General features: G+C 38.7%; 2 protein-coding genes and 2 pseudogenes across 3 annotated transcripts; 2 read left to right on the forward strand and 2 right to left on the reverse strand.

Moving 5' to 3' along the window:
- Positions 1–2331: 2331 nt before the first annotated feature.
- Positions 2332–9177, forward strand: LOC143613095 (insulin-degrading enzyme-like 1, peroxisomal). The gene is made up of 25 exons (XM_077086902.1): positions 2332–2545; positions 2668–2743; positions 3003–3070; positions 3183–3274; positions 3375–3448; positions 3540–3583; positions 3677–3728; positions 4534–4656; positions 4745–4854; positions 4953–5115; positions 5378–5470; positions 5648–5733; positions 5959–6045; positions 6145–6248; positions 6340–6442; positions 6522–6617; positions 6692–6881; positions 6960–7021; positions 7173–7277; positions 7363–7773; positions 8003–8127; positions 8235–8286; positions 8383–8469; positions 8578–8700; positions 8805–9177. The coding sequence occupies exons 1-25, from the start codon at positions 2402–2404 to the stop codon at positions 9045–9047; spliced, it is 2913 nt and encodes a 970-aa protein (XP_076943017.1). The 5' UTR covers positions 2332–2401; the 3' UTR covers positions 9048–9177.
- Positions 9178–9606: 429 nt separating this feature from the next.
- On the reverse strand, positions 9607–14168 carry LOC143613094 (UDP-glycosyltransferase 73C6-like; annotated as a pseudogene).
- LOC143613096 (magnesium-chelatase subunit ChlH, chloroplastic-like) lies at positions 14167–17493 on the forward strand (annotated as a pseudogene). The gene is made up of 4 exons (XR_013150056.1): positions 14167–14217; positions 14362–15257; positions 15317–16541; positions 16640–17493. The product of XR_013150056.1 is annotated as a magnesium-chelatase subunit ChlH, chloroplastic-like (transcript).
- A 170-nt stretch (positions 17494–17663) lies between these two features.
- On the reverse strand, positions 17664–21706 carry LOC143613086 (putative glycosyltransferase STELLO2). Its single transcript, XM_077086899.1, has 3 exons — positions 19968–21706; positions 18414–18540; positions 17664–18258 (listed from the first exon to the last, which is right to left on the reverse strand). Exons 1-3 carry the CDS (start codon positions 21704–21706, stop codon positions 17785–17787), a joined length of 2340 nt encoding a protein of 779 aa, XP_076943014.1. The 3' UTR covers positions 17664–17784.
- Between the last annotated feature and the right edge of the window lie 438 nt (positions 21707–22144).

The following is a 22144-nucleotide window of genomic DNA, read 5'->3' on the forward strand; positions in this document are numbered from 1 at the left end:
GACGACCTCAATAATTGGGGTTTTTACTAGAAAAGAAGGTTCCTAAAGGTCCGATACGAAGTTACCAAGATGCTTGGAACGAAAATGTTGAGTTTTTGGGGAAAAAATTGAGTCTTTTTCGGCCAAAAACCGTTTTTTCCGGTGACCTGAAACTAACGACGTTAGGATTCTGTTAGTCGCGGATCATTAGTAACAAATACTTTTAAAACTTGAGACCATTAGTAGCTAATTTATTAGTTGGGACCAGCAGTGACCAAAACGCAATAGTTGGGATCATTAAAAAACCCAATATATCCTATAATTTATTGCACTTTTTAGTTTAAAAGTATTGGTCAAATAGCCTCCTAAATTTGTTCATCTGTATCTAACAACTTTGGGTTTTTTGGTTGTAGATCAAGGCTTTTGTAGCAAATCTTGGGTGTTTGCTTATAGATCTAAGATTGTATAATATAGAATCTAGTCATCTACGGTGGTAGTGGTGGGTAGTGCATGGTGATCGATGATGACAAACAGTTTGCAGGGGGCGACCTATGACTTGGGTTTGGGGCAATGGCGAAACTTAGACGAAAATGTGGGGTCCAAAATTTTTGGACGAAAGCGAGTTATTTACATTATGTACAAAATTTTTCGGGCGTGAAATCAGCGCACATCACAAGGGGCATGTGTGTAATAACTCAAAAAGAAAAGTTCTATTTAAAAAAAATAAAAAAATATTAGTGTGGGCTTTGGTGAGTAAGGGGGCTTTCCGGGCTTCTGGTTTTCAATTATTCTTTTTTCTCTCTCTTTTTTTTAAAGAAAAACATTCTATTAATGACTAGATAATAAACATCATAAAAAATTAATTTTCTTAGATAACGGTTTGGTGTACTCTCTTCTTTCTGTCATTTCTGGTTTTTGATGAGATTTTGGGCATTTTTCTGCTTTCTATTGCTTTATTGAAAATCATTATCATTTGGAATTTCTCATATATTAAATTTACAAATAAATTAGGTTTTTGAATTTCAAAATGGATAATTGTAATTGACAGTTCTTCTAACACTATTCCTGGCTATATGATCATCGTTTTTTTGTTCTATTCTATGTTTCAAAAATTTGCTAAAAAAAACACCATACGGAGTTCTTGTTGTACAGTACTAAGCTTTATTCCGATTGAGTATTTTGAAGAACCACCCAGTAATTTCAATTCTGAAAGTGCTATACGACTCTTAATTTATTATCCAAGTGTTGTAAATTCAAATCCCCAACATATTATTTTATAGCAAAGAGGGGCCAACGAGGAGTTGGAAATCACAAACATCCAAAGTTAAAACGATTACATCTCTTAACATTAAAATCACAACATTAACACAATTTAAAGCATGAAACTTTTATCTATTCTGCATGTGTTTATATACCTCTAAAGAAATTACTTGTTTTGATGGTATTTTACTAAGTATTAAGAAGTTTGACATTTGACTCCATATTCAAATATTTATATTTTTTACCCGACCTTAACATTTTTATGGTATTCTTTGTCCAACCAATTTATTAGTAACCAACTGAATTTAAGTCAACACAATATAAATAAGAATTCCTCACACTAGACCAATAGGGCCGGATCCAGTCAATTATATTGTTAAGGTTGGGTAAAAATAAGTGATTAAATGTAAAACCTAATTCCATAAATGTGATATAACTATTATTGCATTCTTTTCTTTTGGTAGAACTATGTATTAGGCTCAAGTTTTTAACACTATAACAAAGTATCTGATTAGGCATATTTCTCTCTCTCGCATAACCCGTTTTTAAATGTGTTTACACATTAATTGCTCGTCCTTCCTCTCTCCTCCACTTCCGCTGTGTTCCCGAGTTCATTTATGAAAAGAAAGAAAAGAAAAAGAAAATTTTCTCTTCTTATCTTTTTTTTAGCATTATCTTTTTCATTTTAATTTTCTTTCCTTCATAATCTTTCCAATTGAAAATATACAATTTTTCTTATTTTCTCTTCCCTCTCTTTCTTTTCTTTCCTTTAATGAAACTCGGGAACATCCTTTTTTATATTTTCCTTTCCTTTCTTTTCTTAAATGAAACTCGAGAACACAACAAACTTTTTCTATTCCTTATTTTTCTTTCTTTTCCACCCTTAAATGAAACTCAGGAACACAGTGGTCATGCTCCGTCTAAAAAGAGCTCCAGTTTTGATATATATATATATATATTTGAATATATTAATCCCACTTTTAGTGAAATTTCCAAGAAATTGTTGAAATGGAAAAAAACGACCCCTTTCATGCATTTTAATTTTTATTATGTGGAAAATAGATACTTAACATAACACACACATGATAGTCAAGTCGTTGCTGCATCCCAAATTTGACGCACCCTATCTCCACCGCACAACCACACGACGAAGCACCAAACCATGGCTGTCGGAAAGGACACGGCGGAGGAGGTGGTGGTGGTGGTGGAGATGATCAAGCCTCGCAACGATACCAGACACTACAAACGAATTATCCTTCCTAACTCTCTCCAAGTCCTTCTCATCAGTGATCCTGATACAGATAAGGTATTCACTCACGCCGATTACCGATCCTAGGGTTTATTATTTATTTATTATCGCCTTTATCATCAGCAGTTTACTTGTTTTAATAAATCGCGTATTCATTTCGGTTTTTGTGTGATTGTCAGTCTGCAGCGTCGATGAATGTTGGCGTTGGTGCGTTTAGCGATCCGGAAGGTCTCGAAGGCCTTGCGCATTTCCTCGGTGAGGCTTACTCGTCTTCTCGTTTTAATTAACCGTCACTTCTGTTGATTATTATTGTTGTTGTTGCAGATAAATAGATAATGTTTGCATGTGATTGAAAATGAATTAATATTAAGCAGTTGCATACTTGCACATTGTAGCTTTAGGTTTAATTGATTGATGTATAACTTCTGAACTGATTGTTGAAATTGTTAACAAGTTATTGTAATCAATTAAAGGCTTATAAGCTAGTTTTTATTTTGTTTACTTTTAATTGCAGAGCATATGCTGTTCTATGCAAGTGAGAAGTATCCTTTGGAGGATAGTTATTCTACATACATATCAGAGGTACTATTTGCAGAACACATGTTTATTTGTTATTTTAGATGCTTTACAGCTATGTGTCAAGTATATGGTCTGATATTTGTTGCTGTCTTTTCATATTTTGTTATTTTATTAGCATGGAGGTCGTACGAACGCCTACACATCATCTGAGCACACTAACTATTACTTTGATGTTAATGCTGACTGTTTTGATGAGGCTTTGGATAGGTACATATTATTCTTTTATGGCAATTGCATAATTACTTTGTGGCGGTTAAATATGGGCCTATGCTAATTTAACACGCCTTTTTATTAATTTCTTGTATAGATTTGCACAGTTCTTTATCAAACCACTGATGTCATCTGATGCAACTACGAGGGAAATAAAAGCTGTTGACTCAGGTTAGCATCAATTTAATGGGTTACGTGTTCCGTCACTGAATATTTTAGTTGATAGTTTTAGTCACACATTCCTTCCACTTGTTTTATACAGAGAATCAGAAGAATTTACTTTCTGATGCATGGAGAATAAACCAGGTAATGTTGTTTCCGCATATCAATGTTATGTCATAAGTTATATGTGAAGAGAAATCTGAAACTTTAACTCTTTGGCTTAACCATATTTTGCAGCTGCAAAAACATCTTAGTGCAGAAGGTCACCCATACCACAAGTTCAGTACAGGTTGGCATTTCAAGTTCCTTATGCATGAATCTGTAGAAAATTATTATCAGTATATCTTTTGTGCCACCTTAAGCCACATTGTATAATGAAAACTTTAACACAATCACAATCCTTCCATACTGCTTTCTGCATTTGATATGTGTGTGGAATTGAGCTTTCCTGTCAAATTTTGTGGTATTTGAATTTGCTTCTTTACCTATTTAAACTACTAAGAGTGTTTTTCTAATTCATAAAGATTTTTATCTAGTTTTTTCTCTCTTATTTTCCTAGAAAACCCGGGGTGGTTTTTATCTCTCAAAAACTACTGAAAATTTGGAAAAAGCGTTCAAATGGTCTTGCATTTTTCAAATTAAAAAGTTGGAAAACATGCTCAGATGCAGCTGTTTTCCAGATAACTATATGCACGATATATGGAAGTGTTAACCCACTTATTATTATAGAATATACAAGTACACCTGATATGGGATATGGCTATTTAAAACGGCTACCAATACACTTGATACATAGCTAAAATTACATCTCAATGATCACATGAGTATTTGAAAGTTGAAATTACAGTTAGTACAGGCAGGACATTAAAATTTCAGTTGGCTGAAACTTTAACTTCATTGAAACTAACACTACTTCAACAAAACAAGTGAAATGAGTTGAATTTACAACTAATATGACCATAAAAGAATAAACAATAAAAAAAAAACCCAATAAATAGGGTTGTAAACAAATTGAACATTTATCGAACAGTTTGCTAACCGTTTTTTAACACCCCCCTAGATAACAGTTATATTGTATTTCATGTCATGAATAGGGAACTGGGATACACTTGAGGTAAAACCAAAGGCACAGGGGGTAGATACAAGGGATGAACTCCTCAAGTTCTACAAAGAAAATTACTCAGCCAACATCATGAATCTAGTTGTGTATGCAAAAGGTATGCGTACATCAAAATTTAATGTCTTATTGCAGTAATTCATGAGCTCATGCCATTAACCTGTTGTTTTTTATATTAATATCTTCAGAAAGCCTGGATAAAATTGAAAGCAGTGTACTTAGCAAATTCCAAGAAATAAGAAATATTAACCGCAATCAGCTTAGTTTCCCTGGTCAACCCTGCTCTGAACATCTTCAGGTATTTAGAAAAAGATGCTTGTTTTTTAGCTTGTATGACAATTTTTCTTATAACGTCTAATTTGTGGTGGTTCTTCTCTTATTTTATTTGTTTCTTAGGTTATTGTTAAAACTGTCCCTATAAAACGTGGTCACAAGCTGAGAGTTACATGGCCGATTACACCTGGTATTCATCATTACATGGAAGGACCAAGCAGGTATCTTGGTCACTTGATTGGTCACGAAGCAGAAGGATCCCTCTTCTATATCTTGAAAAAGTTGGGTGAGTTTTCACTTACTTTCAAAGTATCTAACGTCTCTTTTCATCTTGTGTATGCCTATACATACATACATACATGTGCAATACAGTTATCAACAAGTTTTTTTGGTTAAAACGAGTCTTTTTTGGTTAATCAGAACTTAATGAAGTCTTATTTAAGTGGTATCTGCATAAATATTATTATTATTATTGTTGTTGTTGTTGTTGTTGTTATTATAATCATCATTTAGCTCCCAGGTGAGTAATGACATGAAATTGATTGCAGGTTGGGCAAATAGTTTATCTGCTGGTGAATCTGACTGGACTAAGGATTTCTCTTTCTTTAAAGTGGTTATTGATTTAACTGATGCTGGCCATGGTCAGTGTTTGTTTCTAGTCCCTTCTGTGTCTGTGTGTGGATGCTTATTCTTTCATTTATGTTATATAAGTTATCTGTTGAGACATCGTTTATGCTTTATTGCATGTTTGTTGGATTCTAACATCAATTACTACGTATCCTAACATCTGTTGTTTTTTTTTCTATTGAAAACACCAGAAAATGTTCAACACATCATTGGACTTCTATTCAAATACATTTCGCTCTTGCAACAGTCCGGTGTTTGTAAGTGGATCTTTGATGAGGTACACTGCTATTTATCCTTGTCTTCAATAATCATTTATCTGATGTAAACCACAGCCTAATTGTTCTTATGCTGGTTTGATTGTTAAATACTTTTAAGGCTGTCATATTTAGCATGTTTCTTCAGTTTTAGGTGTTTTATTTTGTATTGGCTCCTATTTGATTATAATGTTATGTGGCATACCTTTTTGACGTCCTAACAATGCTGCTTAATATGTTTTGTAAAGCTTTCAGCAATCTGCGAGATGACTTTCCATTATCAGGACAAAACTCCTCCAATTGATTATGTGGTTAAATGTTCATCAAATATGCAGGTATATATTTGCCACTATATGTGAGTTATTGCTGACTTTAATATCATAAGAAAGTATTCTGCTGTTTGCTTATTTAAATACTAATTTTGAGTGTGATAGTTATATCCCTATAAAGATTGGCTAGTTGGGTCATCTTTACCTTCAAACTTCAACCCAGACGTTATTCAATCTATGCTAAATGAGCTCACACCAAACAATGTCAGGTAACTTATCAATGAGTTTGTATGCATATCAGTTTTCTTATATAACTCGATATCAAAACCACCAATAAATTGAATTTATATGCTTTCTTAGAATTTTTTGGGAGTCGACAAACTTTGAAGGACATACTGACCGGACCGAGCCATGGTATGGAACTGCGTATTCTGTTGAAAAAATCAACAGTTCCATCGTTCAGGTTTGAATCTATGCACATTTATGATGTTATTTGAAATTTAATTAATCACACTATTTAATATTATATGGGGTTATTACAGGAATGGATGGATAAAGCTCCTGAAGAACACCTACATTTGCCAAGCCCTAATGTGTTTATACCTACTGATTTGTCAATTAAGAATGTTCAAGAGAAGGTGTGATTGGTGTTATAATTAAATTCAAATCTTGAATTTGAATTTTGACTCATGGTTTTTGAATTTCTAAACAGGTGAATCTACCAGTTATGTTGAGGAAATCATTATATTCAAGGTTATGGTATAAGCCCGATACAACATTTTCCACACCTAAAGCTTATGTAAAGCTAGACTTCTACTGTCCATTTAGTGGCAGCTCCCCTGAAGCAAATGTTCTTACTGACATTTCAACACGGTTATTAATGGATTACTTAAATGAATATGGTTAGTCACAAAGCTTAATTTAATTTTGATCTCGTATATAACACATCTATTTTAGTTTATTTTATTTGTGCATTTCAGCTTATGATGCTCAGGTTGCTGGTCTTTATTATGCGATTTCTCATACAGATACTGGTTTTCAGGTAAATAATTTCTCATTTTGTTTTTATATCACTGATTGTTGCTTTCTGTTTAATAATGGTTATTTCTTTTCAGTTTTAATTTGTAATAACATCTTTTCACTCAACACTTACCCTTTATTTGTAAGCTTATTGTTTCTTTTAACACTTTCAGGTGACTTTGACTGGATATAGTCACAAGTTGAAGATCTTACTTGAGACAGTTATTGAGAAAATTACAACTTTTGAAGTAAAACCTGACAGGTTCTATGTGATCAAGGTATCTTTGACTTGATTACTTTTGTAGTTGACTATCCATGTTCTCATATCCCATTTGTAAATTGTGATTTTACCTCTATTTGCAGGAATCGGTCGCAAAACAATATGAAAATTTCAAGTTTCAACAACCATATCAACAGGCGATGTATTATTGCTCGTTACTTCTAAAAGATCATTCATGGCCTTGGAATGATGAGCTGGAAGTTCTTTCTGTTCTCCAACCCGAAGATTTATCAAGACTTTATCCTCAAATTTTGTCTAGGACTTTCATAGAGGGCTATGCAGCAGGGAATATTGAACCAAATGAAGCCGAATTAATGATTCAACATGTTGAAAATGTACTTTTTAAAGGTTCCAAGCCTTTATCTCAAGCTCTCTTCCCATCACAACACCTGGCAAATCGAATCGTTAATCTTGAAAAGGGCGTCAAGTATTGTTATACCAAAGAAGGTCTAAATCCAAGCGATGATAATTCAGCTCTTCTTCACTACATTCAGGTACAGTTTAGAGATCATAAAGTATAGGCTTATATACTGTGTTCGTTTGTTTAATATTTTTAACCGGACAAACGAAGGAACACTTGACACTTAAACAAAGGATTTTCATGTTCATGTTGGTTTCTTAAGAAATTGAACGTGTTCGTGTTCATTTATGTTTGTTTGGTAATATTTTAAACGAATGGCTCACGAACAGACCTATTAATGAGGTGTATGTATGCATGTACAGGTACATCAAGATGATTTTAAGTTGAATATTAAACTTCAGCTTGTGGCTCTTATTGCTAAGCAGCCAGCTTTCCACCAACTTAGATCAGTTGAGCAACTTGGTTACATCACCGTGCTTATGCAGAGGTATATGAAGTGCTTATATATTTATATATGAGCCTAATTTCATTTTTTATTTAAAAAATATTATTATGTATAAAAAATGTTAATATATAATGAATTGGATACTGTAGGAACGACTCTGGCATCCGTGGAGTACAGTTTATCATACAATCAACAGTGAAGGTACCCACTTTTTATTTTTATGTTTTGAACTTTTTTATGATTACAATGTATGAGCATATGACTTAACTAACTAATCTTGTTTCTTGGACTTAACAGGGACCTAAACACATCGAGTCAAGGGTTCAAGCGTTTCTTAAGATGTTTGAGAGTAAACTATATGAGATGCCTGATGATGAATTCAAGGTTGGACTTTTCTTTTTCTTTCTTTTTAACTTTTATATTTTTTGCCTTAGTGGATATGAAAAGATGTATAGCTTTATTGATTTATACATTTATGATCTGAATGTGCAGAGTAATGTTAATGCATTGATCGAGATGAAGCTCGAGAAACACAAGAACTTGAGAGAAGAATCTGGATACTTTTGGCGGGAAATCCAGGATGGCACCCTCAAGTTTGATAGGAAAGATCATGAGGTATGTAACTTATAAAAAGAAAGGTTATTTTAATTTTAAACGGGTCAGAAATTGCCACCGGTGTTAATGTGTTATTAACCCGGTTAATTGCTGTGCTGAAACAGGTTGCTGCATTAAAGCAGCTGACAAAGGCAGAATTGATAGAATTTTTTGATGAACATGTAAAAGCGGGGGCCCCACAGAAGAAGGCATTAAGCGTGCAAGTATATGCAACTGCACATTCTAGTGAGAATGCATCAGGCGAGGGTGATGGCAACATGGTTAATATTGAAGATGTTTTCAGTTTCAGGAGATCGAGACCTCTCTACGGGTCGTTTAAAGGAGGAATTGGCCCTGTGAAGCTGTGAGGTATTTACAAAAGAACTTGCTGTTTAAACCGTCCTTTTTAACTTTTTTGGATTATTTATTTTTGCTGGTCGTCTGTGTTAAATTATTTATGTACATTTGTATTTGACATGGAAGAAAACTATAGTTGTTGGGGTGTATCCGCATACATGGAACTTTGCAACTTGTTAGACCATTGCGCCGGTTCATTCATGATGTGTTTGTGGATGTTGCGTACTTTGGTTCGCAGCACTGAATCACTGATGCCCCTTTTAAATTTTCGTTTCCTTTTTCTTGGTTTTTTTTTCCTATATAATGAGTTATGTTTATTTTCTTAATTGTCAACTTTTTTAAAGTTTTGCAAAAATGTAATGATTTTTATAAGAATTTTTATGACATAAATTTGTGAACACAGAAGTATACAAAATTACCTGCAAAACCATGCTGTTTTCACAATATTAGTGTTTATTTTATTATGCTATAATCAAACAAATACACAACTCGTATACCTTACACCCGCTACTCGAAAACAGTTGATGCCTGGTGTACATTTTCCACCAAAATTTCAAAAAAGAATTGGCATCAAGCCAATGCCTTAAGGCTCCTAACATCTTGTATTAGCAATGTCAAGTTATTATAAGAAGAACCACCTTCAACCGCTTTCTTTGCCACTATCCCGAGTGCTTTCACTTTCTTCCTCCTCTCATTTCCTTCGGGCCCCACATCCATCACTCTTTCGATACCCATCTTCACCTGCCCGCTCTTCACAGTAACCCCAAACTTATCCTCCTCACCCCAATGCACGACAACCGGGGCACCAACACTCACACCAATTCCCAAAACTTCAACTATTAACTTCTCATTCAAAAACTGTTCAGCAAACTGAGGCCAAGTAATCATTGGAACACCAGCAGCCACTCCTTCCAAGATCGAGTTCCAACTGCAGTGTGTCAAAAACCCGCCAACCGAAGGGTGTGATAAGATCAGAACGTGTGGGGCCCAGTCTCTTATTATTAGCCCTCTATTGTTTATTCTGTTTTCAAACCCGGTTTCTGATAACCAATCTTCAACTTCTTTAGCTCTGTTACCGGCTCTAATCAACCACATGAATGGAGATTTGGATGCTTCTAGGGCTAACCCGAGCTCGATGAGCTGTGGAGGGGTAATCCGACTACTGCTACCGAAGCAGGCGTACACAACCGATCCAGGTTCCTTCGAATCAAGCCATTTCAATAACGCTGATCATCGATACCACTCGGATTATCATTATTAGATAGCGATAACGGTCCTAGACACCAAACTTTACCCCCTTTTAGTTTCTTAAACTCCTTAGCATATTCTTGTTCCAACTCTTCAAAACTATTGATCACCATGCCATAAGCTCGTGACTCGGATTCTCTCACTCGATCAAGCTGCTCACGCGTTGCTAACTGAGTATAAACTCGGGTGGAAGCTGAGCTCGGGTTATCTCAATCCGATCAGGTAACCCTGGGAGAACAAACGGTTCCGACTCAGACATTTCATATTCTAACACCTTGGATGCATACAAATGATAAGTAGCCAACTGCTTAAAACAACTCATTCCATCAAATACAATCCTGGAAAATTTAAACTTAGCAGCCGTATCATCACTCCATAGCATGTACTTATCAGATAATATACAGCTTGGCCTAGGGTTCTGTTAGGATTAAACGCACACACGAAACTGAACACACACACGAAAGCAGTAAACGAACACGAGGATTTAACGTGGTTCGGTCTAAACTGACCTACGTCCACGGGTGGCAACTAGGTATATCTTTATTGAGTGACAAATATTACAAGTACATAATGTTGTTTATATAGAGACTGAACTTGGGTTAGTAAATTATTATGCAAGAAATCTAAACCGGGCCGGGCTTGGGCCCGACCGCCCACACCCGTCTCCTCTTTTGACTTCATATAATAAACCGGGCCAACAAGGCCTACGAACCCAACAATCTCCCACTCGGAGGCCTTGAGTACTCTCGTCTGCACTCCTGATTGTACTTCTGTAATCTGAACATTAAACTTCTTCTAGTTGCCACCGCCTTCTCATCAATTAACCTGAAGGCCCGTTGAAGCTCCCCGGAGCTCCAACACGTCAGTCATGGCTGAAACTGCCCCTGACCCGTTCTCTGTCCCTACCGGCTCCCACTGTAACGAACTACCGGATCCTGAGATAACCTGAGAACAAACACTCTCCATATTCAGCAAGTAATTCATTGGAGAGACTTTTACAGCTGGAATACTGGTTTTCTTAATCCACTGTCGACCTGGAACTGTAACTGAAACACGACCTGTGCTCCCACTGTCACGATGTCCCCCAACTGATTTAACCTTCCTAGCTCGTTCATCCTGAATCTTCACTTTGGCTCTGGGTTTGTTACTTGCAAAACGAACCTTCTTCTGCCCACGAGATTCTGTGAACCGGATTTTGTCTTTCACCAAAACTGGATCCACTCCTTTCGATGACATGCCGACCATATACAATGAACCAATTTTATTTCCACGAGCAACAACGAGATTCCCTTTGACTACTTTCCACTGCCCATTCCCGAACTTAACATCGTGCCCTTGGTCATCCAACTGCCCAATTGAAATCAAACGTTTCTTCAAACTTGGAATAACCCTCACGTCTTTCAAAGTCCAAGAACTACCGGCTGAAGTTATCAAATCAACGTCTCCCATACCTGTAACCTCTAAAATATCATCATTCGCTAGTCGAACCTTTCCAAAATCCCCAAATTTAAGATTCTTCATCGTTTCACTACAGTGAGTGGCATGAAACGATGCACCAGAATCCATCACCCAAGCATCAACGCTACTCTCAACACTACAAACCAAAGCCTCATCACTACTGACCCCGTCATCTGTGTCGTCTTCTGTAACGTTCACCTCTTTCTTACCATTCGGACACTGATTCCTGAAGTGTCATTTCTCTTTACAACCCCAACATTCAATATCCTTACGAGTCTTAGACTGACTCCTCTTCCTGCTCCCACTGCCTCGCTGTTTTCCCCTACATCTACCTTCTGTGACTAGCATATTGCCTGATGATTCACCTGAACTTCTGCTTCTTGAATCTTCTCCCAGAATCAGATCTCGAATCCCATCGAAAGTAATATTTGTAGACGAACTACAAACTGCAGTCACTGTTTGCGACCAACTGTCGGGCAAAGAGGATAATAACAAGAGGCCTTGAACTTCATCATCAAACTTAATGTCAACTGACACTAAGCGGGACAAGATCGAATTAAGATTATTGATATGAGTTGTAACTGACCCACCCTCTTTCATTCGAGTTGTCACTAGCTCTCTGATAAGATAGACCTTATTCGTTGCCGAAGGCTTCTCATACATGTTGGATAGCGCCTCCATCATACCACGTGCTGTGGTTTCTTTCATGATGTTAAACGCCACATCTTCCGACAACGACAAAGTAATACAAGCCCTAGCTTTCTTGTCTAACTTCTTCCAATCTGCTTCTGACAACTTTTCTGGTTTTTCATCCTCAAGCACTACATCTAAGTCTTTCTGACAAAGTAGTGCCTCAATCTGCATCTTCCACCAACCGAACTTCTGTCCGTCAAACTTCTGTATCGAAACCTTTCCGTCTTCTGCCATAACAATGACTAAAACGAAAAACTGGATAAAAACAGAGATAGACACAGCAATGGCACGGGCCTGAACTTAACGACTGTTCTACTGAACTCTGTTAAACAATCAACCTATTTAACGTGCAGCGGAATAACGAACTGTAAATCAGAAACCGAAACTTTAAACTGAAACGATAAACCTGACAAACGCGGTTGGCACTGGTTCTAAGTTTCTTTAAATTTCTTCTGACTTGAAACTGTTCTTCAACGAAAATAGGATCTTGATTCGCTGTTATTGACTCGTACTTTGCAAAGTAGGATCTCGACTCGCAAAACTTCTGCCTTCTTTTCAACCTTCCGGTCGATCGCTGGATACGTCGGCTAGCTGCCAACACCGAAAACCTAGATCGACAACCTGAATCTGACCTGTGGCAACTGGTGGCAGCGAAACCCTAGCAGCAGTTAGCGGTAACGCGGCGGAACCCTAGCCCCGATCACTAGTGCGGCGGCGACACGCGGAACTGGTTCACCGTGTTCTTCGTGTGATCCGAACCTAAGCTCTGATACCACTTGTTAGGATTAAACGCACACACGAAACTGAACACACACACGAAAGCAGTAAACGAACACGAGGATTTAACGTGGTTCGGTCTAAACTGACCTACGTCCACGGGTGGCAACTAGGTATATCTTTATTGAGTGACAAATATTACAAGTATGTTTATATAGAGACTGAACTAGGGTTAGTAAATTATTATGCAAGAAATCTAAACCGGGCCGGGCTTGGGCCCGACCGCCCACACCCGTCTCCTCTTTTGACTTCATATAATAAACCGGGCCAACAAGGCCTACGAACCCAACAGGTTCAACAACTCAAACCGTTGTTCGAGTTGTTCTTGCAACATGTCAATTGCTTTCGAAAAATTTGGAAGTAATTGCAAACCAGGTAGAGTGTCTGCGCTTTCGCAGCCCTCTGGTAGTCCGTTTTCGACCCCTGGAAACGGGAGTTGGAGGAAACGGACGGGGAGGCCGGAGGTGATGTGGTGTTGGAGTTTAGGGGCGTATCGAATGGCGTTTTTGGGTGTAGTGACGATGGTGGTTGTGGTGTTTGGTTGGTGTGTGAGTAGTATGGCTATGTCGATCATGGGGATGGTGTGGCCGGGAGCGAGTAAGGGGATCAAGAGGAAGTGAAGCTGGTTGGGTGGTTCTGGAGCTATTGGTGATGAGTGAATTAAGGTTATGAAGTTGAATTCGTTGTATTTATAGAGAAGAAATGAAGAATCATGATTGCAACAATATTAGTGTTGGAAGAAATTTCAGGTGTTTGAAAAGTAAGTGCATGCATGCATGCATGAGGAAGTTGGTCTCACACGGAAGTGTAAATTCTAGATAGATTTGTTTTTATTTGAAAAAGTGTACCTGAATAAGCGAGGTAATTATACGACAATTCAATGTTTTAAAAACTGAATCAAAACCGAACCGATTATTTCCCAAGTGCTGCAGACCTATGTTGTAGAGGAGGTTCATGGGCAATGTTTTCATAACCGGATCGGACACTGAACCGGTCGGGTTACTGGTTCAACGGTCGGACCAGCCGAACTAAAAACTATGAAAAAAATGTTAAATCAAAAAATATATGAAAATTCCATAATAAACCGGTTGAACCGGTCTGGTTCACTGGTCCGACCGGTTGAACCGGTCAGGTTTTACGGTAGGACAGGCCGGTTTTCCCACGGTTAAGATTGTGTATGTTGTGTTGGAAGCACAGTACCAGTCGTCGCTGTCGGCTGCGGTTAGGACCTTGAACAAGACCAATAAGTTTGCTTCCTATGAAGTTGTGGGGTATCTGGTTGAAGAGCTCAGAGATGAGAACAACTACAAGAGCTTCTGTATGGACCTTGAAGACGCCAATATCTTCATCGGGTCGTTGATATTCGTGGAGGAACTGGCGTTGAAAGTGAAGGCGGCCGTTGAGAAGCAAAGGGACAGAATGGATGCAGTGTTGGTGTTCCCTTCAATGCCTGAGGTTATGAGGCTCAACAAATTGGGGTCATTTAGTATGTCTCAGCTTGGCCAGTCCAAAAGCCCGTTCTTCCAGCTCTTCAAGAATAAGAAGAAGTCGTCTGCGGGTTTTTCTGATCAGATGTTGAAGCTGGTCAGGACCTTACCAAAGGTGCTGAAGTATCTGCCGAGTGATAAGGCGCAGGATGCTCGCCTTTACATTCTCAGTTTGCAGTTTTGGCTCGGTGGGTCTCCGGATAATCTGGTGAATTTTGTGAAGAAGATTTCCGGGTCGTACGTTCCGGCTTTGAAAGGGGTGGATATCACGTATTCGGATCCGGTTGTGTTCTTGGATAATGGAATATGGCACCCGTTGGCTCCGTGTATGTATGATGATGTGAAGGAGTATTTGAATTGGTATGATACCAGAAGAGACACCAATGAGCAGTTAAAGAGTCCAAATGCTCCAGTTGTTGGCTTGGTTTTGCAAAGGAGTCATATTGTGACAGGTGATGACGGTCATTACGTGGCTGTGATTATGGAACTGGAGGCGAGAGGCGCTAAAGTGATACCGATTTTCGCGGGTGGGCTTGACTTTTCGGGTCCGATTGAGAAGTATTTGACCGACCCGATCACGAAGAGGCCGTTTGTGAACTCTGTGGTGTCGCTGACAGTCTTATTGGAAACATCCCGAATGTTTATTATTACGCAGCTAACAACCCTTCAGAAGCCACCATTGCCAAGAGAAGAAGTTATGCCAACACCATCAGTTACCTGACTCCACCTGCTGAAAATGCTGGTCTTTACAAGGGTTTGAAGCAGTTGAGTGAGTTGATTTCATCTTACCAGTCTCTCAAAGACACGGGCCATGGTCAACAGATTGTGAGCTCAATCATTAGTACAGCAAGACAATGCAATCTTGACAAAGATGTAGACCTGCCTGATGAAGGTGAAGAGATTTCAAGCGAGGAACGTGATCTCGTTGTGGGAAAGGTCTACTCCAAGATCATGGAGATTGAGTCCAGACTGCTGCCTTGTGGACTTCATGTTATCGGTGAGCCACCGTCAGCCATGGAGGCTGTGGCCACCTTGGTCAACATTGCCGCCTTGGACCGCCCGGAAGATGGCATCTGGTCTCTTCCATCAATACTGGCTGAGACAGTTGGCAGACAGATTGAAGATGTTTACAGAGGCAGTGATAAGGGTATCTTGAAGGACGTGGAGCTATTGAAGCAAATCACGGATGCATCCCGTGGAGCTGTTTCAGCTTTTGTGCAGAGAAGCACCAACAGCAAGGGTCAAGTGGTTGATGTGTCTGGTAAACTGACTTCAATCCTCGGGTTCGGTATAAACGAGCCATGGGTTCAGTATTTGGCTGACACCAAGTTCTACAGAGCGGATAGGGAGAAGCTTAGGGTTTTGTTCCAGTTCTTGAGTGAATGCTTGAAGCTCGTTGTAATGGACAACGAGTTGGGCAGTTTGAAACAAGCTTTGGAAGGAAAGTATGTAGAGCCCGGTCCAGGAGGTGACCCAATCAGGAACCCAAAAGTTTTACCAACCGGAAAGAACATTCACGCGTTGGACCCACAAGCAATCCCTACCACAGCAGCGATGCAAAGTGCAATGGTGGTGGTGGACCGGCTGCTCGAGAGACAGAAGGCTGATAATGGAGGGAAGTACCCGGAGACGGTTGCATTGGTCTTGTGGGGAACTGATAACATCAAGACATATGGTGAGTCCCTTGGACAGGTTCTATGGATGATCGGTTGTAGACCGGTTGCAGACTCGCTGGGACGAGTCAACCGGGTCGAGCCCGTCAGTCTCGAAGAGCTCGGAAGGCCTAGAATTGATGTGGTTGTCAACTGCTCTGGAGTCTTCAGGGATCTCTTCATCAATCAGGTACCATTTTTAATGCACTTCGAATCCATTTTCAAGTTTTCATTTTCCAGATGTCTCTAATGCTATGTATATTTATTATATGTAATATGTTCTCACAGATGAACCTACTAGACAGGGCAGTGAAGATGGTGGATGAGCTGGACGAGCCATTGGAGCAAAACTACGTGAGAAAGCACGCACTTGAGCAGGCCGAGACTCTCGGTGTTGATGTTAGAGAAGCTGCAACCCGTATCTTCTCCAATGCATCCGGCTCCTACTCATCAAACGTAAACCTTGCAGTCGAAAACTCAACATGGAACGATGAGAAGCAGCTTCAAGACATGTATTTAAGCAGAAAGTCATTTGCATTCGACAGCAACACTCCTGGTGCCGGAATGAGCGAGAAACGAAAAGTGTTCGAGATGGCTTTAAGCACAGCCGAAGCCACATTCCAAAACCTCGACTCGTCAGAAATTTCGTTAACCGACGTGAGCCATTACTTCGATTCCGACCCGACTAACCTTGTCGGAAGCCTAAGGAAGGACGGGAAGAAGCGAAACCGTACATAGCCGACACAACCACCGCTAACGCCCAGGTCCGTACCCTCTCAGAAACAGTCCGTCTAGACGCGCACACAAAGTTACTAAACCCGAAATGGTACGAAGGGATGTTGTCAAGCGGTTACGAGGGTGTTCGTGAGATTGAGAAGCGGTTAACCAACACCGTCGGGTGGAGTGCGACTTCCAAGCAAGTCGACAACTGGGCGTATGAAGAGGCTAACACAACATTCATTAAAGATTAGGAGATGTTAAACCGGCTCATGAAAACGAACCCGAACTCCTTCCGGAAGCTGGTGCAGACGTTCTTGGAGGCCAATGGGCGAGGGTATTGGGATACAACCGAAGATAAGATCGAAAAGTTAAGGCAGCTGTATTCTGAAGTTGAAGACAAGATCGAGGTCATCGATCGATAAACGATAATCATGTTACATGATGTATAACCTACTCATTTTGTAATCTTTTTTGTTCATAATGAGGATTCTCATTGTATTCTGCAATCTTGCAAGACTGATTGAATAAAACTCAAATGTAAAGGTGATAAACTGTAAAACAAGAATTTTACTTAGCTTGTATTGATTGATTGATACCAATGTACAATCTGTACTACATTCACCAAATAAATGAAAAGCAAGAATTTTCACTTCTGTTTTCTCCTTAAACCCTATAAATTTTACACAAAAACAAAAACGAACCCAAACCCGCGTTTAAACTAACTCCATCAACAAAGGGTCACCTGCAGCCATGATTCTGATAAGCTTTATAAACTCCTGCTCACTCGACACACTCCAAGGATGAACCGCGGGTGCTTCGGGAGAATATAAACTCAAACTACTGTTTGAAGGCGGTTTTTTCTTGTACACCATCGTGTTAAACACGGAGTCGAAGTTGTCAGTTGAATCCATTGCTAAAAAGAACATGGGAATGGCTACCTTTTGATGGATATCAAGATTTCCCACGAGGTAAACGAGGTCTTTGAAGTCGTCTACGAGCCTTCTGGGAATATAGAACACCTCTGAGCTGCAAATTGTGAGGATTGAATCTTGGGTAGTTATGTGTTTCTTGTAACTGACTTGGAAATCAACCGGCATAGAGCTCACTACTTGCTTCACCATTTCTCCTTGTTTTCCATACCAATCGTTGTTCCCGGTTAACGAGACGGTGGTCCAAGATTTTGACACCTACAATGTTGAGGTAAAAATCACAAATTTTATTTCATATGTAACGGGTCAAAATGTCTAATGGTCGGTTGTTAGATTAAGAGTGTCGTGTGAATTGTGAAACAAGCACTTGTTAGATTTCGTTTTCGAAAAAATAAGATATTTTATAAATGTACCTTGTTTGGTATCCAGAGCTTAGTTTTATCCGCTTGGACCAGGTTCCAGTAATTAAGAACCGTATCGTCCTGAAGAAACAAAAATCCTTCTGCACTTGAAAACCTATTGAACAATTTCGGAAGATGCCTGCAATCAAAAATAATAATTTATAACCATCGAACCGATTTTGGGTGATTCAAAACCGAACCAAATTCAGGTAGACCAAAAACCAAATTTGAATTTGGTGTGGTTTCGACTGAATAAATATTCGATATTTTTGTTACTGTGATTGAGTTAGGCTAAATAAGTTTGAGCTAAAATTGTAATTAGATTTGACCAAATGACAAACTTAAGTAACCATTATTTGCTATTCGGTTTGAACTGTATTCTGTTTTTGGAACAAAAACTCAACTTGATTTTGGTTTCAAACAGTTTCGTTTCGCTTTTCGGTTTAATTTAAACCACATGGGTATTTCAAGTTTTCAACTGTTGTATGTCAAAAGTGGATCGGGTTGTTGTGTTTTGTAGCTAACGGGTCAAATGAGTGAATTAACATTTTAGCTTTAGAAGGAAAAGGATCAAAGTGATCAAATGATTAAAGAAATCCTCAAAAGCATTATTCAAAAGAATCTAATAATAGTTTTTGTATTCAAATACTAAAAAACAAATATTTATAGAAGTAAAAGGAGAACAGTGGTTGGCAGGTCAACCCAACCCGCCCAAACCCATACCGACCCGTTACCCACCTGCCGATTTCGCCACATGTTAATTATTTTTATTAAGAACAAGAATATTAACTGTCTGATTAATAATTTGGGAAACAGATGGTTCAACAAATTTTTTGATTTAGCTACAGATACACCATCACAATCACTTTAAACTGGATACTGATATCACACCTACCAATAATATATCACCAACAACTGATTACTTCAAGTCAAAGGAACTAAACCTCTGTTTGTTTTAATCATTCATTTTTCGTTCACAATTTTGTAATGTAAAACAATGTTGAAATTTTATTTTTTAAAAAAACTTACAAAAGAAGCAGAGTGCTAGTTCTTTTTCTGTTAACCAAATATCATAAAAAGCAAAAACATTCAAATGACGTTTACGATTATAATGGTTTTTAAACTGGTTTTCTTCCTTTATGATAAACTAAACGTTTGTCAAACACATTTTTATCTAATTTGAACTTTTTAAAAGGCACTTTCAAAACAAAGAGTACCCAAATGAGGCTAAATGTTTTAATTGATGTATTAACTGTTGGTACATGCATCGGGAACTAAAATGAGCCAGGATTCAAATTTTGAAGATCAAAAGGACCATTTTCCAGATCATAATTTCTGTGTGGAGTATACCGTTCTTAAATTGATATAATAAACTCATTCCAGTCCTGCATGACACCCATATATGATAATGAAACATAATGGCCCATTCCATTATTTCATTAAGACATCAATGCCATTCAACCAAAATCACATAAAAATAGTTACTATGCAAGAAAAACACACAAAGTAATAAAATCAATTATAAAGGTATAAAAAAAATAAAATTTGAGTCAAAGAATCACGTACTTGTATAGATGATCCAAATGGCCTTCTTCAACAGCAAGCTCACCATTCTTCTTTTCAGACAAAATAACAACCGCCTTAAATATCCGTCCATACAACAACCTCCATTCAAGAGCCGTACGTTCAACGGGCCCGTTACAAAACATAATAAGCACAACATTCCCAAAATTCTTTCTCCATTTAATTAAATTCCCAATTTCATAATTAACTGTTCCCGTTTCCTCAACTCCAAGATGAACAGACGGTAACTTTTGAGGCACAAAATCCTTTCTATCCCCGTGACCAATAGTAGCTCTCGGTCTATGAAGTTCTAATGTCATCAACCGAGGCTGCAAATAACCGACCCCAATCAAATCTTGGACCCACGCAGCGGTAAATTTCAAATCTTTTTCAGTCCAAAACCCTTCTTCCGCCATCGCATAACTCAATTCCATTAATATTTCGAATAATCTATGTTTATCAGATTTCCAAGAAACCAAGAACTTAATCAAACGACCCACATTAACATGAAGATCCTTCTCTTCTGCAAATGGGTACGCTTCGATTCGATCATATCTATGTACAGTAGGCGGGTAAACCACAACATACCCGCCAATTTCCCATAATAACCTTTGAGCCCAATAGCCTCTAATCACATCAGAAGCCATCGAACTTACAGAAACCGGAAGCATTAGCCCCCAAAATGCAGAATAATGATGCAACGCATTAATAGAATTAGTGGGTACCATCGTTCCTTGAGGAAACGCAACTTTAGGCGCATGATCATCAAACCGAATATCAAAAGGTTCAAGATTTGGCTTTCTCGTAAAGTAAAAAACCGAATCCACATCCGGTAACCCGTTAGAAATCCCCTGTTGGATAAACTGCTTCCCACCAAACACTTCCGTGTAATACTCTTCATGCTCAATCTGACCCACATTTTCCAACGGCAGCCCCCTCGGCCAAACCGACCGTTGACCAAAATGAATATACAGGTTGACCACAGTCCGATTCGGATTCTCATGAGTGTACTGCAAGATAACTTCTTGCCTAGCACTCTCACCTACCAACTCAACATCAAAATGCTTACCAATATTATTATCAATCACCTCCCCCCTATCATCAGCATCGAATATCTTCTTGGCACCGTGCTGGATCGCGAACAAATACCCGACATTCTTTCTAACATACGAATCATAAGGCAACAAATCAACAACCCTAAACCCTAACTTAGCCTGATCTTCAAGTGACAAAAAGATAGCACCTTTCACATTCCAATCACTCGGGGTCTTCGAGTTCCCGACCGCAAGAACCTGCCAGCCCTTAATCTTGACCAGCTTCTTAAACGAATCGGTCGGGTAATCTGACACCGAAACCACGATCCATTGCTCTGATCTGAAACTGGCAAAAGGGGTGGTCTTGTCAACAATAGGTGGGATCAAATTGAAATGAATTTGGGGGAAATGGATGGTTTCGAGTTCTCGGGTCTGCGATTGGAAGCACAGCAAGGCTGCCGAGTCGCCGACGTTGCGGAGGAAGAATACGGCGGCGACGGTGGCGATTAAGACGGCGATTGTGACGATTTTGTAAAGATTATCGGAAACCCATGTGGAGAAATCAAGGGATTTGGATGGGGAGAAGCGATTTGGTCGAAGGGTGGTTGTGGGTAAAGATAAAGAAGATGATTTGGGGTTTGGGTTTTGGGGTTTTGAATTGGAATCACGTTCTTGCTGGACCAACATTGGATTGAATTCGACACCCATACAATACAAATCTTGAATCTTGAATCCTGAATCGATCAAGATTTGAGCTTGAAGGGGGTATTGTAAGCTACCGACAGTTGATTGGTTTATTGTTGTTTAATGTAACTTGAAGTTAACGGGTGGTGGATGCTGGTGGATTTGGTGGCGGTGGGGTCACTCTATACTCTATATACTACCCCCGGAGATCGCTAATGCTGTCTATAAATAAATTGTTTTGGATTATTATTAAATAATTATAAAGTGTGTGATTACACTAAATTTTATGTGATTTAAAATTATTTGAAGCATATGTTCGAACATCCGTACAACCTATATTGATAATGATTGACGGTGGGAAATGCTATAGTGGTTTACTAGGTTAAATTCCGTGTTACACACAGACAGAAAATATATAAAACTTCATCATAATCGTACTCAGTAAATCTCACCAATAGCAAT

Source organism: Bidens hawaiensis, unplaced genomic scaffold (genome assembly GCF_021521415.1).
Source record: "Bidens hawaiensis isolate Kalapana, Puna unplaced genomic scaffold, B.hawaiensis_p1.1 tig00036691_1, whole genome shotgun sequence".
Taxonomy (NCBI): domain Eukaryota; kingdom Viridiplantae; phylum Streptophyta; class Magnoliopsida; order Asterales; family Asteraceae; genus Bidens; species Bidens hawaiensis.

What these genes read in the sequence shown, in the direction of transcription:
- LOC143613095 (XM_077086902.1), top strand. Translation starts at nt 2,402, where the DNA reads ATGGCTGTCGGAAAGGACACGGCGGAGGAGGTGGTGGTGGTGGTGGAG. An exon ending in GGATTACTTAAATGAATATG is followed by an intron (nt 6,882 to 6,959) that starts GTTAGTCACAAA and finishes TGTGCATTTCAG; the next exon opens with CTTATGATGCTCAGGTTGCT. An exon ending in ATACAGATACTGGTTTTCAG is followed by an intron (nt 7,022 to 7,172) that starts GTAAATAATTTC and finishes TAACACTTTCAG; the next exon opens with GTGACTTTGACTGGATATAG.
- LOC143613086 (XM_077086899.1), bottom strand. Translation starts at nt 21,706, where the DNA reads ATGGGTGTCGAATTCAATCCAATGTTGGTCCAGCAAGAACGTGATTCC. An exon ending in CATTTGGATCATCTATACAA is followed by an intron (nt 18,541 to 19,967) that starts GTACGTGATTCT and finishes TTTTGATTGCAG; the next exon opens with GCATCTTCCGAAATTGTTCA. An exon ending in AGCTCTGGATACCAAACAAG is followed by an intron (nt 18,259 to 18,413) that starts GTACATTTATAA and finishes TCAACATTGTAG; the next exon opens with GTGTCAAAATCTTGGACCAC.